The following is a 15,128-nucleotide window of genomic DNA, read 5'->3' as shown; positions in this document are numbered from 1 at the left end:
CATTTAAAGTTAGATTAACCATTTAGAGATGAAAGCCAATAAACTAACAGCAGAGATCTTTCTCAAACTAGAACACTTGTCATTCTTTGACCAGCCTGATTATGGGAGTTTCTTTCTGGCCTTTTCATCTCAGGATGGGAAGAGGCCTGCTTCTTGTTGGCTTGAGAATTTGCTGCCTTCCACCTGCAGGTATAAACAGAGCTGGAGTTCTGGTGTTTCTCTTTTTTTTTTTTGAGACGGATTCTAATTCTGTTGCCCAGGCTGGAGTGTAGTGGCGTGATCTCTGCTCACTGCAACCTCCACCTCCTGGATTCGGGCGATTCTCCTGCCTCTCGCAGCCTGCGGAGTAGCTGGGATTACAGGCATGTGCTATCGTGCTGGGCTCATTTTTGTATTTTTAGCAGAGATAGGGTTTCGCCATGTTGGCCAGGCTGGTCTCGAACTCCTGTACTCAAGTGATCCACCCGCCTCAGCCTCCCAAAAGTGCTGGGATTACAGGTGTGAGCCATAGTGGCTGGCCAATTAAATATTGACTATAATCACCCTGTTGTCATATCAAATAGTAGATCTTATTCTATTTTTTTCTTTGGTTTTTTTTTCCGGCGGAATCTCGCTCTGTCGCCCGGGCTGGAGTGCAGTGGTGTGATTTTGCAACCTCTGCCTCCTGGGTTCAAGCAGTTCTTTGCCTCAGCCTCCAGAGTAGCAGGGATTACAGGCGCCTACCACCATGCGCAGCTAATTTTTGTATTTTTAGTAGAGACGGAGTTTCACCATCTTGGCCAGGCTGGTCTTGAACTCCTGACCTCGTGATCCACCCGCCTCGGCCTCCCAAATGCTGGGGTTACAGGCGTGAGTCACCACACACAGCCATTCTTTCTATTTTTTTTTGTACCTATTAACCACCAGCCCCCCACGACCCTTCCCAGCCTCTGTGGTAACCATCCTTCTAGTATCTATGTCTATGAGTTCAATTGCTTTGATTTTTAGATCACACACATAAGTGAGAACATGTGATGTTTGTCTTTCTGTGCCTGGCTTATTGCACTTAACATAATGATCTCCAGTTCCATCCATGTTGTTGCAAATGACAGGATCTCATTCTTTTTCATGGCAGAATGGGTACTCCATTGTGTATGAGCACCACATTTTTTTAATCCATCCTTGTTTAAGTTCTTTCACTTTACTCTTTTTTTTTTTTCTGGAGACAGAGTTTTGCTCTTGTTGTTCAGGCTGGAATGCAATGGTGCAATCTCGGCTCACTGCAACCTCCGCCTCCCGGGTTCAGGTGATTCTCCTGCCTCAGCCTCCCATGTAGCTGGGATTACAGGCATGCGCCACCACGCCCAGCTAATTGTTGTATTTTTAGTACAGACGGGGTTTCATCATATTGGTAAGGCTGGTCTCAAACTCCTGACCTCAGGTGATCCACCCGCCTTGGCCTCCCAAAGTGCTGGGATTACAGGTGTGAGCCACTGCACCTGGCCTGTCCATTCATCTCTTGATGGACACTTAAGTTGCTTCCAAATCTTGGCTGTTGTGAACAGGGCTGCAACAAACATGAGAGTGCAGAGCTTGTTTATGTTTTACTTTCTGGGACATATCCTTAACTTACAACTTCAAAAAACAACAACAACAAAACTAAATCTTACAACCTTTTATTTATTTTTCCCCCTGAACTTGATAGTAGGTGATTATTTTTTAAGAGATGGGATTTTTGTCCCCTAGGCTGGAGTGCAGCTTACTGCCTCAGCCTCCTGTCTGGGACTACAGGTGTGCACTACTACGCCCAGCTAATTTTTGTAGAGAGGGGGGTCTCACCATTTGCCCAGGCTGGTCTTGAACTCCTGGGCTCAAGTGATCCTCCTGCCTCAGCCTGCCAAAGCGTTGGGATTACAGGCATGAGCGACCATGCCCAGCCTAAATCTTACTACCTTTTAAATACAATTTTTACTTTATCATATTTTAAATTTCCAAGTGCTTTGTCTATTCCCTCTTTTGGTTTGGTGTTTTCATGCTGGTGGCTTTGGCTTTCTATTCACGTTTAAGTATGAGGCACTAAAAAAATAACAGTCACAAAGTTTGTGTGTCGGAGGTGTGCTTGCTGATCATTAAGCCTCACTATAGGTTGAAAGTTAATTGGCTTTGCCGGGGAAGTCCCCAAAATGTAAACATGTGAAGGGCTTGGGAGTGAGGGTTTCTCCAGAGAATTGTGGCTGAGGGCTGATGTTGGGGAACGCTGGTGTGTTGCTTTTACTTAATCCTTGTTTAAGTTCTCTCACTTCACTCTGCCCCACACTGTGCCTGGTGCTTAGTCCTCTTTGGTCTCTGGTTCCCATTTTCTGGAGACTATACCTTCTGCCTCCTGCACAGGGTGGGGATGAATGGGGAATGTCTCACCAAGGGCTTTACTGCTCTGATCACTGACTGTGTGTATCTTTGCCTTATCCCAACAGTACCTGGTGCTTCCAGAGTCTGAGCCCCTCTTAGGGGTCCTAATGGGCTGATAGACTGACTCCCCCCTTTCCTACTTACTTAGTTTATAACTTCATTGCTGGCAGTTACCATCCCTTCATTGTCTTTCCACATTCTAAAATTTCATTGAAATATATCACACCTGTAATCCCAGCATTTTGGGAGGCCAAGGTGGGAGGATTGCTTGAGCCCAGGACTTCAAGGCCAGCCTGGGCAGCATAGTGAGACCTTGTCTTTGTTTCTTTATTTAAAAAGAATAAGAAATATATTGTCCACTGCTACCCCCTTTCCTTTTATTGCTTTAAAGATGAATACAGTTTTAAATCTATTTTTAAATTTTTATTTATTTTTTTGAGACAGGGTCTTGCTCTGTAATCACGGCTCACTGCAGCCTTGACCTCCTGGGCTCAAGTGATCCTCCTGCCTCAGCCTTCTGAGAGGCTGGGACTACAGGCACGTGCCACCACCCCTGGCTAACTTTTTGTGTTTTGTAGAGATGGGTCTCAACTGTGTTGTCCAGGCTGGTCTCAAAATTCTGAGCTTAAGCAGTCCTTCTGCCTCAGCCTCCCAAAGTGCTGGGATTATAGGTATGAGCCATTGCTCCTGGCCTTAGTTTGTTTATGATCATTGTAGTGGGCTTTTGGGAAGAAGAGATGGTAAAGACATTTGATCATTTTAGTGTGTTAAATGAAATTCTCCCTTTGAAAATTCTCATGGACTTCAATTTATTCCACAACTGTTGATGAAGACCACTAAGTGTAAAGCCAAGAGTCAGGCCCTGGAGATTTAGAAATGGGCATGACATGGTAACTGACCTCTGCAAGCTCACATTAATGTAATGTGATAAGTACTCTGCCAGCAGCGTGACTAAAGCTCTGTGGGACCGCAGGTGGCAGTGTGTCTGCTGAGTTGTGCACACACATTAGCAGTGGGTTAAAAGGAGGTGTATGGAAAGACTTGGTAGAAGCTGTCTTGAGGTTAGGCTTGAGGGCCACATAGGTACAGAAAGGACTGCCACCTTCTGAGGCCTGAAAGCATGCTCAGACTTTTCAGAAGCTTGAGCACTAATATTTGTCTCCTTTCACAAACGTACTTTCCCTCAAACACTCATATTTAATTTGGAAAGATTTCATAATAATTCTCATTTTTGTCTAGTTTCTACTTGGTTACAAATATGGAGCACTTCAGTCATCGAGTATGAAAATCTCTTTTTATGCCAGAGTCAACCTTTGCCCCTGCAGGAACTAAATTTTACTATTCTTTTATTGAAAAAATAATGACAAATGGCTACCATGAATGCAGTTAATAGTGTTTAAAAAGTCATATCTATATTACTCCTAAGAGCATTATATATATTTGAAAATGGTACCCTGGAGTAAATAAATTTGTTGAGTAACTGGAGAAACTAAACACTGTTATAATTTTGATGAGGGATCCTTTCAAACCTTGTCTGTCCGTTTGGGGTCTGCTGGATTAGCCTATTGCCTGTTTGATTCATAAAACATTTATATGAAGGTGACATCTTATTTTGTTTGTCCCTGTTCAAGAAAACTATCATCTGTTAGGATAGATGATACTTTAAAATCATCCATTTAAAATTAGTCATTTAATATCCCATGCGTCTTTTAAAAATATATAGCTATAATTGTAGAGCATGTACAATTAATAAATATATCTTTTTTTTCTTACTTATTTATTTATTTAGAGACGGTGTCTCGCTGTGTCAACCAGGCTGGAGTGCAGTGGTGCAATCTTGGCCCACTGAGACCTCCGCCTTCTGGGTTCAAGTGATCCTGATCCTCCTACCTCGGCCTCCCAAGTAGTTGGGATTACAGGAATGCACCACCACACTTGGCTCATTTTGTATTTTTAGTAGAGATGGGGTTTCTCCATGTTGGTCAGGCTGGTCTTGAACTCCCGACCTCAGGTGATCCACCTGCCTTGCCCCTCAAAGTGCTGGGATTACAGGTGTGAGCCACCTCACCCGCTGTTTTTTCACTTAATTCAAATGCTTTAAATAATTAACAGTCATATGTTCATTATTTGCTAACCTAACACCCTGTGCTGGATATTTGGTAGGTTGTCCCTAATATTTATTACAAATGATGTTGAGATGGGTATATTCCTATACATAAATATTGGTTTGCATTATTATTATTTCTTTAGACTAGTTTCCTAGAAATAGATAACTGGATCAAAGAATCTGAGCAGTTTTCTGGATTTATGCCATGTTTACCTAAAGCATATCAACATTTCCACTAGTAGGGTATGTGAGAGTACTGCATGTATGTTTAAAATAGATATGATTTTTTTTTTTTTTTTTTTTTTTTTTCAGAGTCTCACTCTGTCACCCAGGCTGGAGTGCAATGGCATGGTTTCGGCTCACTGCAACCTCCACCTCCCGGGTTCAAGCGATTTTCCCACGTGCCACCACACCCGGCTAGTTTTTGTATTTTTAGTAGAGATGGGGTTTCACTATGTTGGCCAGGCTGGTCTCAAACTCCTGACCTCATGATCCACCTGCCTCGGCCTCCCAAAGTGCTGGGATTACAGGCGTGAGCCACCACACCCGGCTAGATATGATTTTATTAACATTTGTAATGTGCAGTATTCTGGGTGTATGCCTGCATCCCACCAGGCATTTAGGAGGCATTATGAGAAGGGCGGCAGTTGAAGAATAGTCCTGACTCCTTCCTGGCTGGGGAATGTCATGTGAGAGCTGGCATTGCTCTGTGGCTGTTGGTTTCTTTAGCCCAGGTTAAAGCCTGTCTCTAAAGAGGGAGACACAATCTTAGACCTACCAAGTGGCTAGACTGGTGTGATCCAATCCCTGTGCCTTATTGTGACTCCTGTAACCTAATGACAGCCCTGTGCTTGGGCTGCTGAGTGTGTGCTGTGGGTGAGATGGTTAAGCACAAACAGAATGGGCTCTGAGGCCTATAGCCATCCTGGCTTTCCCCAGCAGACTTTGAGGAGAGCATCTGGTTACATCTGTATAATTTCGAACTTGCTTCTAGGACAGAGGGCTTCCTACCACCTAACCATGCTCCCCCTCCCCACCAATAAAACAAGGAAATAAAAAAATTTTTGTCTGAAACATCTTCCCTGGTTCTTGGGACCTACGCCAAGCTGTAAAAGGGCTTGTGACCTCGTTCCTATGGTCGATGGGTCCTTTGGCCTGGGAGTGTGCTGTCTTCCTGCCTTGGGCTTGATTTGTGATCAGAAGTGGTGGGGGAGTTAATCACTGGACTCCGTACGCCTATGAGATTGGGGTTAGTAAGTTCCAGTGGCAGGAAGCAGGCTGCCTGTAGCTGGTGGGCAGGTCCCTAGAGTCCGGATTCCAGTCTGTGGGATCCAGCCTGGTGTGGCTAGTATGCCTTCTATCCCGGCACTGTAGGATGGCAGCTTTGGCAGGAAACGAAGCACAGTACATGATGTAGGGTAAAGGTGTGGAGTCCCCTCAAAACCCTGGGTTCCTGAGCTGTCCATGCATGGGAACCACACTCACAGCCTCTGCCCAAGAGTAAAGACTTTGGGATAGAGTTAGCTCCAAAGTGGGAGTATTTGAAGTGAAAAATGACCCCTCAGAACTGATACTTCAGCCTGGGAAAGGGATAATGCTGGAGAGAAATCATCGCAGCCAGCTTGGACATCAGTCCCGGGGGCAGCCACAACTTCTTTCTTCAACTCAAACCCTGGAGATTTGGGCATGCAAGGGCCTGTGGTGTTGTGGCGCTTTCTCAATCACCAAAGTGGGACTAGGGCAGAGCAGGACAGCCACAATTGCAGGTGACCTCCCACCTTTTTCCCTCTCAGCTGGCACTTCCCCACCCCTCTGCTCCTTTTCAGGGTGTCCGACCAGCAACCTGGCGGTTTCTTCCAACCTGACCGCTTGTCTTGGGGCTTGAATAGTGTCAGAAATGCCAACCCCTGGACTAGGCTGCCTCAGTGACTTCTTTGGGGGCCCAGGTCTTCTTGCCTTGATCTTCTTGTTTTTCCACTACTAGGTCACCCCTCCTAATTTCTCAGTGTCACAAGTGCCCAACATGCCCAGCTGTCCCCAGGCCTATTCTGAACTGCAGATGCTGTCCCCCAGCGAGCGGCAGTGTGTGGAGACGGTGGTCAACATGGGCTACTCATACGAGTGTGTCCTCAGAGCCATGAAGAAGAAAGGAGAGAATATTGAGCAGGTGAGCAGTTGGTCAGCCAGGAGGGCAGGCTCAGACCTGTGGAGCTGGAGTAGTGTCCTCCCCTGTCCTAGAGCCCCTCAGGCTTGTAGCACCAACCTCCTTTTCTGTGGGTTTGTGAGGCATGTTTTGGGGAAAGCTAGCAGCCTTGGGAGCAGTACTTCTTTTGGAAGCTATTCCAGGACCCAGGCTGAGAGACAGCTTTGGGAGAATTGGAGCTGTTCTCCAACTACCCCCCCTTTCTCTGCCTCTCCAAAAGGGGCAGAGCTAGGCTTGGGGTATGGTCAAATGTCTCTTTCCAGGAATTTTCATCCTGTCGTCTATGCCCAGAGTGTTGAATAGGGTACTGGAGTGTTAGACCTCGGTGACATTTTCTGACTTGGGCTGTTGTCTTAGAGTAGCCGCCTGCCCAGGCTGTGGAGTTGACCATTCTGGTAGGTGTGTCAGCTGTGGCTGCAATTCCTTTGGAAAATGCCTACTCATGTTTAGAAGGCTGTGCCTGTGTTCATTAAAGAGTCACTGGGGTCCTGTTGTGTTGGACACAGTCAAGGCACAAAATCAAATCCTATCCAGTATCTGACAGCCTGGGTGGGGCGGGGAGCGGACTTCACACACTAGTTTGTTGAGGTCTCTTGGAAAGCACAGCAAAGAGCAGCAGGAGGTGCTAAACCCCTTGTTTCTTTTCTTAGATTCTCGACTATCTCTTTGCACATGGACAGCTTTGTGAGAAGGGCTTCGACCCTCTTTTAGTGGAAGAGGCTCTGGAAATGCACCAGTGTTCAGAAGAAAAGGTGGGAATCTTCATGCTTCATGGGAACCCTCTGGAAAGGAGGGACCAAGTAGTCCATCCTGGTTTTCTCCCTTGGCCCACACACAACCTTTTTGCTTTGCCAGTGACTACAAGTAGAAGCATTTGAAGGGCAGAATCTCCCAAGTATTCAGACAGGCCGAGGCCTGCGTTTGGCTTGGTGGTTGAAGCATTGGGTTGAAAACTTCAGAATCCCAGTGAAGGGAAGGGAATATTGGCCGGGGCTAAAAGCCAAACTTTTAGATGACTAGGGAGGGAGATTGCTGGACTTTTTGCCTAGACTGCTCCCTGAAGAGCAGCCATTTCTGGGTTCACTATCCTTCCTTGGTGGGAAGGTGGATGTGGGTGGTGGGACCAGATAGTGGTCAGCAAGAGTGAGTTGGACTGGGCTGACTCCTGAAGATTGATGGCCGTCACCAAACCCGTCTGCCTTGGCTTCCACCACAGCCCACCTCTGCTTGCTAGGGGACCTTATGGAGACTCAGGGGGCTCTGGGGGAAGGATGTAGACATTCCACTCTCCCCCAGTCCCTGTCCCACACACATACTCCTTCACTCGGCTGTGCTGTGACCCCACCCTTTTCTTTAATCTGTGTTCTCTTCTCTCCCTTAGATGATGGAGTTTCTTCAGTTAATGAGCAAATTTAAGGAGATGGGCTTTGAGCTGAAAGACATTAAGGAAGTTCTGCTATTACACAACAATGACCAGGACAATGCTTTGGAAGACCTCATGGCTCGGGCAGGAGCCAGCTGAGACCAGGCCCTGCCTAGGCCCTGCCGCAGAACCGCCATCCCTGGGAGGCCCTGCAGAGCCCACTTGTGGGGAAAGAGAAGGGGCAGTTTCCGGATTTTCTTTTGGGGGTTAGAAGGTCAGGTGTGGAGACTGCTCGCCAGTCTCTGTGAGCCTAGTCCCTGAGCTGGGGAGGTGGGGAAGATTCGGGCATGTGAGTGCCCCCAGAACTGGCCTGGCTCCTTCTGTATTAAGCGCATTTGCATTTTGAGAAGTGTCCTTCCCACCTCAGCCCTCCGGAGAGACTGCCCTAGTCTTTCTGGGGTGTTTATGTCCTCAGCTGAAGCCTGGCCTAGTTGCCGAGAGGGGCTGGGGAGATGGGGCGGGAGGGCCAGACTCAGTGCTGCCGTGGAGCTAGGTGCTTTCCCCTTCCCCCAAGACTGGTGGACTGAACTCCAGTCAAGTTGAGTTCAAGTGAAAGATTCTTCCAGGGTTTTATTTTTTCCCCTCCTAACAAAGTCTCATAGTGTTAACACTGGTTCTGCAATGTCTCTGAGGTGCAAAGAATGCACTTTTCCCTATGGGGCCCAGAGTTTGCCTTTTCTGCCAGGCAGTCACCACGCTTCCCTACCCCAGCCTGTTTCTTTTGGCTTGGTTTGGACCACAGTCCTCTGCTACCCAGGGTTTTAGAGCCCCTGCTCTAGGAAACAGTTTAAGAAATCATTGGCCCCTTCCCAGCACATTGAATGGGTGAGCAGACATGCTATGATCAAGTTGGCCAGCACTAACTCCACCTCTGTTCTTGAACAGCTTCCCCTCCAGCCCACTGCTTTAGGATGACACAATGAATAACACCTAGTCATAGAAATCAGTCTCTTTGGTTTGTTTTGTATTATGTTGTACATCATTAAAGATCTAAATACAAAGTCTTGAATCTAAAATAATTTGCTAACTATTTTGATTCTTCAGAGAGAACTACTAATAAAAATCCTAAAAGGTATGTCTTGGTGTGATAACTTACTACCAAGGCTGTTTTATGGGAGTGGGGGGCCATGTGGTGTATAAAGAGATTTCTTGCTTAGATTTGCTGGGGATAGAGTAGGACCTAACCGTTTTCTGTTTCAGAGCTTTCTTCCCACTTCAGACCTGTCCTCAGTTTTGGTTTGCAAAGGCAAGCCTAGATTGAGTCTTTTAAACCTGACCCAGCTCCGTCTGTGGACCAAGGACATAGACCTTCCTGACTGTGGAGTTGGGATAGGCTGGGCCTTCAGGGGGATCACCCAGTAAAAGAGGAAGAAGCCCTTTTACTGTGAGCAGCAGGCATTTATGCATCATTTGCCACAAGCAGAGGACGGGATTTAAACTCTTTCACCAGCTCTCGGTGGTACTGTTGTATATGATTGATAGAACAGGATTCATTCCTAAAGTAAAAGTTTTTGTCCTTGACCTTAATACTGTGCCATTGTCCCACTTGAGCTTTTGGCTAGACTGGGTCTTTTAAGGTTTTTAGTGATCATGTGAGGAGGGGCCGCAGTGCCCTGGGGCCGGGAAACACCAATAAGGATGCCCCCTGGCGGTCAGATGAGGCACTGTCAGGCTGACAAAGGGTGACTGGACCAGGCTGCTAGTGTCTCAAGAGAGCCATTTAACCCTTTTCTTGGCCTTTTAATTAAGCCCTCCTTTTAAAACCGTAAAAAGTTATCCTTTATCTGAAGGAAATAAAAGCTCACATAGTAATGGGCGTTCAGGCCAAGGCCGTGACTCATGAATCTCCATTTGACCCAGAGTGGCTTTAAAGTAATTGGCACCTGGAGGCTACTTTGTCTTCCCTGTCCTGAGCTGCTTCCTGCTAAAAAGATACACAGCAGGCAGAACTCGGCTGAAGGCTTGTGTGTGAATTCTGTTTCAGAGGCCTCAGACTGTTGAACAGAGCACTCTGTGCCAAGGTTCCCAACACAGACCCCTGAGAGGCAGGGTGGCTGGGCAGGGTGAACTGGATGAAGGCCAGGCTAGGAGATGGACTATTCCATGAGGGGGCTGGGTAGTGAGGTGTCCCAGATAGGAGCCAGGAGCTGCCATGGAAGCATGAGAGTATTGGGCATTGTACAGAGGCCTTTCACCCCAGCAAAAGTCAGGAGAAAAATTGATGTGTGACACAGGCACCCTCTTCTGCCTCAAAACTGGATTGCAGGAAGGGAAGGGAGCTGTTTAAGTATAAGGCCTGTCTCACATCTGCTGCTGTTAGTGACACATCAAGTCAAGGTTTATGCTATTTACATTTTCAAAAATGCCTCTAAATCCCCAAATCAATCTCCAAGGGCTGATGGGGCAGAGCTTACCCCACCCATGTCCCCCTAGCACCAATGTTTAAGTTTGGGCCAGTGTTTAGTCTTCTAAGTTAGGCACAGAATTCAGCTGGTGAAGCCTCTGGTCTCAGCATGTTGTCTTCTCTGTCTTGTGACCTCTGACCTCTAGGCTACCACTGACCACCACATCCTCTGATCCCCAAACTTAGAAACATCTTCAGGGTTATTAGACCCAAATATATTCCCACAGGCAAGGGGTCAGTTAATCATATTCTCTAGGCCCAAGGGAAAGGCATTAGGTTCTTCAGTCTGGCCCACCCTTGGAGGTGCTCCTGTGCATGGAACTGAGGAGGGACAGGGGCCTGGCCCTGAGGGAGAAGCTGGGACCTATCTGAGGCCACGTGGGGCTGGGGTGAGGCTAGCATAGGCAGGACCAGCGTGTGGGTTCTGGTGTGTGCAGGGAGGACCTGGCAGAGGCTCCTCCAGCCCCTGAGAGCCCAGCACAGGCTCCTGCAGGGCCCCCACCATCTTGGCACAGGGTCTGGCTCTAAGACGGCACTGTTCCCTCAGGGGCTGTGGTGGGCCCGTGGCAGGTGAGATAGAGCTGCAGCTGGCTCCTCAGGCTCTGGATACACTTGGATTTCAGAACCATGATTTCATCCAACTGGGTCACAAAATCTTCAAAATCCTGAGAAGGAAACAAGGGATGAATACAGCTTTTGCTCTTGCTGGCGCTCTGCCAGATCTGCTTTTTTAGTCCCTCCTCTGGCAGGAAAGTTTCAGAACCCAGGCCACTCTTCCGGCGGGAGAACATGTAGGATAGTTGATACGGCACAGGGTGGGGCCCGCTGCTCTGCATTCGAGACACTTCCCAAGCAGAGGAGTATTTTGTAAGGCAGAAGGGTATTTGGAAGAAATACCTACGTGTGGTAGGCAGCAGACTGGTCACTTAGTCACAGGGAGGGGCCCCGACAAACCGCTAGGAAGGCAGAGCAGCTGAGGATAGAGGCTGGAAACATTTTAGCCTGGAAAAGGCGAGTGTTGCACCATCTCCCACCTGTACCTATACTCAAGATGTCTCAAAGGCATGGCAAGAGGAGGTGTGAGGCCTCAGTCACGGTGTGTGCCAGGAGACCCTCTCCCCACACACAGCCACAGCAAACAAGGATGACCATCAAATTAGCTGCAGGCTAATTCCCAACAGCCTGTGAGTGTCCAGCCAGGGCTACTTACATTAGAAGCGAGCTGTCTCATCAGCGTCTCCTCCTTGAAGCCGAGCTCAGCCATTTCATCCAGCTGTTCCTGGTGTGCTCGGATGACCACCTGCCTGGGAACACCAGAGAGAACACTGTGATCTTCCTGGCCTCCCAGCCTCTCCTGGGTAGCTTTCTGGAGGTGATCTCATTTGTAAGCTGAGAGCTGCCTCTGCCGAAAATGGTCAAGGTTTTGACCAAGGCCAGCTTACCACCCAGCTCCCCCTCACCTGCTCTTTCTCAGGATTAGGTAAGGAATTAGAGTACCAACGAGATACAGGGAAGGAGACGGGCTGCCCAAGCTGTCCCCTGTCTCCCCAGCTGTACTGAGGGGCAGGGCTGGGTGCTGCTGCTCCTCACAGGAGCTGCCCATTTCCCACAGCTTCCCTGCAGAAAGGCTCTCAAGGCTGTGACTGCAACTGGCATACTTGGCACAAGATGGAGCCTATTGCCTGGTCTGCTATCATTTCTACTTCCTGTGGAGGGCCCGGGACCAAAGCAGAGGGTTGGAGCTAGAAGACTAGCTCACCTGTGTACCCCTGCATGGCTTCTCTTTGTCCATGACAAAACAGTATGCTGGAGTGGAGGGTGGGTGCCAAAGGGGCTCAAGTCTTAGGGAAAGTGTCCAACTTACTGTGCTTGCTCCAGGGTGGGCTGACGGAGTGTCCCTGCAGTCTTGGGAGAGCAGCTGGGAACCAAGGGAGAACTTGGCCTTGCTAAGCACCTTGAGATCGGCCTGGGTTTGAGCCATGTGACATTCTCACTGTTGCAGGGCAACTTGATGGGGTCTGTGGACAAACCAAACTCCTGCCAACCAAGCCTTGTAGGATGTTTTCTCTCCTGGGCCCAGAGCTGGTCAGCCACATCACTACTTCCTGTTCGTGGGGTGAGTGTCGGTCCAGAATGGGGTACCCCCATATGTATGGTGGAGAAGGGCTTTCCTGGGAAACCCCAGGAGCCATCCAGCCCCGTCTCCTCTGCATCAGCATCATACTGCTCACTACCCATGTGTTCGTGGGAGAAAAGTACAGTCTCTCTGCTCCGGCAGGCCTCTCCCAGGTCTGCCTCCCTGCTGGGCAGCTTGTCAGCTGGGTGCTGATGGATGGGTGATAGGGATAGAGCTGGAAGATCACCACCAGGCTTATTATCGGGGGGAGATGAGGACAGCCACAGGTGCCCAGTTGCTGAAGACACTGGCAAGGCTGCCTCTTGATCACCAGATGGCACTGTGTGGCCCACAACTGGGACCCCTGTGCTGTCTGCCACTAGACTGTGCGTAGCCCCATCCTGGACCAGCTGCTCCAAGGGAGGAGACCCTTCGTTGTCTGGGTTCTCCAAGAGGGACACGGTGAGGGGAGCCATGAGTCCAGAAGCATATTCAGCATGTGTGCCTAACTGCCCCCTAGGGTCCTCTCCTGGGACAGGATGACTGTTTTTCACAGTGCTGGTCACCTGGATTGGGCTGTCTGCACTGACTTCTCTCAGAGGTATGGTGACTGTGTCTCTTTGGTCTGGGGATCCAGGAACTGCAACGTGGGACAATGAGAAAGTGAAACCATCTTCCTCTGGGGATGGCAAGTTGCCCTCATTCTCCCCAGAAACCTCACTTTGGGAGGCATCCTGTCTGAGATCAAAGGAAGAGCCTCCACCTCTTTCCTGTCTATACATGAAATCTACCTGTGAACAGTACGGCTTCTCTGCCAGGCTCTCTCTGGGAGAAGGCCCTGAGGAAGTAGAGTTCTCTCTGCTCCAGTCCACGGGCCCCTTACTTGGGCTGCAGCTGTGATTGAGTGCTGTTCTTCTGTGGTTTATGGGGTCCCTGGAGTCCACCCAGCTTTTAGTTAGATCTTTCTTGTCACCTGTCCTGGGGCTAGAAAACAGACTCTGCTGTCTTTCTGCCACCTGCTTCTCAGGACCCTGTCCCCACGTCTGGTGCAGGAAGAATGAGTCTTTGCTATTCTCCAGGGTGTTCCTTTGCTTTGTGGCCCTCTGACTAGAGACGTGTGAAAAAGAATCTTCACTGAAATCACTGTCATCAAGTTCCTCTACTTGGGCTCCATCATGGTTTTCAGAGTAAGAGTGGAACAGAAGGGGAGTCTCATTTGTGAGCTGACCCTCTGGGGGCCTGTACTGGCGTAAAGACCTTTTCAGTGGTTGGAATTTTAACTTCTGTTGGAGGAGAGGTGGCTGTTGGAACTGCTGGTGATAGAAACGCAGATGTTCCTCCCTCTCCTTCTGATGTGGCGGGATGTTTGTCCAAGCTTCAGAGGCAGGCGTAGCAGGCGTGCCCCTCTGGCTGTCTTGACTGTACTCAGCCCTGTGGTGGGTGTTGCCAAAGGAGAGCTCAGCTCGAGACACAAGCTGCTTCTGTACTGGCTGCACTGTCTGCACTTTCTTGCACTTGGTGGACAGCTTACCACGCACTAGGCCTTCTCCTGGGCCTGAGGCCCTGCTTCCCCACCCAAGGGCAGTTTTGTTGCCCATTCGATTTTTCTCAGAGCACAACGGTGCTGACTCCTCTGCCTTTTTTTTGGCCAAATGTCCAGAGCGCACAGTTCCTTTCACAGGGCTAGCATGAATGACCCACTCTTGTGAAGGACTCCCTCTGGAGCCACCCCTTTTACCAGAGACCTTAGGTGCAAAAGCAAAAGGAATGTTGGGTGGGTGGCTGGTCAGAGGATGGACCTTCCCTCTCGTGGAACCAGGGGCTGCCACTGTGAGTGACTGCTGCAGTCCCAGCTTGACTTTTTTGGGAGAACATTTGTCCCCTGACAAAGCCCCAGGGGAGCTCTGAATTCGTTTTGGAGAGGAGTTTCCAGATGTCTGATTTCGACTGGTAACTGAAGTGCAACACTTAATGCCTTTCTTTAGTTCTTTGACCCTGTAAATAATCATTTTATGTTAAATGTGTATTTTCACATGTTCTGCAATTCCTTTTCTATAGCTTTCTGGGAAAACAAAAACCAAAGAAAAGTATTACCAGGATTGGGAGTTATTTCTTTATCTGGGATAGAATAAGAGGAAAAGGGAACATTCTGTTTCAGCATGAGATATCCCTCTGTACCTGAATGAAAAAGAGCAGTGTTGGCTGGTTGTAGTGGCTCACATCTGTAATCTCAGCACTTTGGAGGTTGAGGCAGGAGGACTGTTTGAGCCCAGGAGTTCAAGACCAACCTGGGCAACAGAGCAAGACCTCATCTCTACTAGAAATAAAAAAGTTAGCCAGACATGGTGATGAGTGTCTGTAGGCCCAGCTACTTGGGAGGCTGAGGCAGAGAGTATTGCTTGAGCCCTGGAGTTCAAGGCTGCAGTGAGCCATGATCGCACTATTACATTCCAGCCTGGGTGACAGGGTGAGACGCTGTCTTTAAAA

The 15,128-nt window shown here is 48.7% G+C and overlaps 2 protein-coding genes across 11 annotated transcripts in view; one reads left to right on the top strand and one right to left on the bottom strand.

Annotated features, from left to right (window-relative positions):
- UBAP1 (ubiquitin associated protein 1) overlaps nucleotides 1–9,196 on the top strand; it is a 73,244-nt gene extending 64,048 nt beyond the window's left edge. For all 3 annotated transcript variants that reach the window (XM_055293910.2, XM_055293911.2, XM_055293909.2), the window contains 3 exons: nucleotides 6,480–6,662; nucleotides 7,349–7,450; nucleotides 8,080–9,196. In XM_055293910.2, coding sequence (XP_055149885.1) covers nucleotides 6,480–6,662; nucleotides 7,349–7,450; nucleotides 8,080–8,220 — 426 coding nt within the window. In that variant the 3' untranslated portion in view covers nucleotides 8,221–9,196. The remainder of the gene's footprint in view (nucleotides 1–6,479; nucleotides 6,663–7,348; nucleotides 7,451–8,079) is intronic.
- KIF24 (kinesin family member 24) overlaps nucleotides 9,065–15,128 on the bottom strand; it is an 80,712-nt gene continuing 74,648 nt past the window's right edge. For all 8 annotated transcript variants that reach the window (XM_055293865.2, XM_055293864.2, XM_055293867.2 and 5 more), the window contains 3 exons: nucleotides 12,390–14,636; nucleotides 11,736–11,829; nucleotides 9,065–11,190 (listed from right to left, as the gene is read on the bottom strand). In XM_055293865.2, coding sequence (XP_055149840.1) covers nucleotides 11,050–11,190; nucleotides 11,736–11,829; nucleotides 12,390–14,636 — 2,482 coding nt within the window. In that variant the 3' untranslated portion in view covers nucleotides 9,065–11,049. The remainder of the gene's footprint in view (nucleotides 11,191–11,735; nucleotides 11,830–12,389; nucleotides 14,637–15,128) is intronic.

This window comes from Symphalangus syndactylus, chromosome 9, assembly GCF_028878055.3.
Source record: "Symphalangus syndactylus isolate Jambi chromosome 9, NHGRI_mSymSyn1-v2.1_pri, whole genome shotgun sequence".
Classification (NCBI taxonomy): domain Eukaryota; kingdom Metazoa; phylum Chordata; class Mammalia; order Primates; family Hylobatidae; genus Symphalangus; species Symphalangus syndactylus.
Note: the sequence above shows the minus strand (reverse complement) of the source record. Positions and strands in the feature narration are given on the sequence as shown.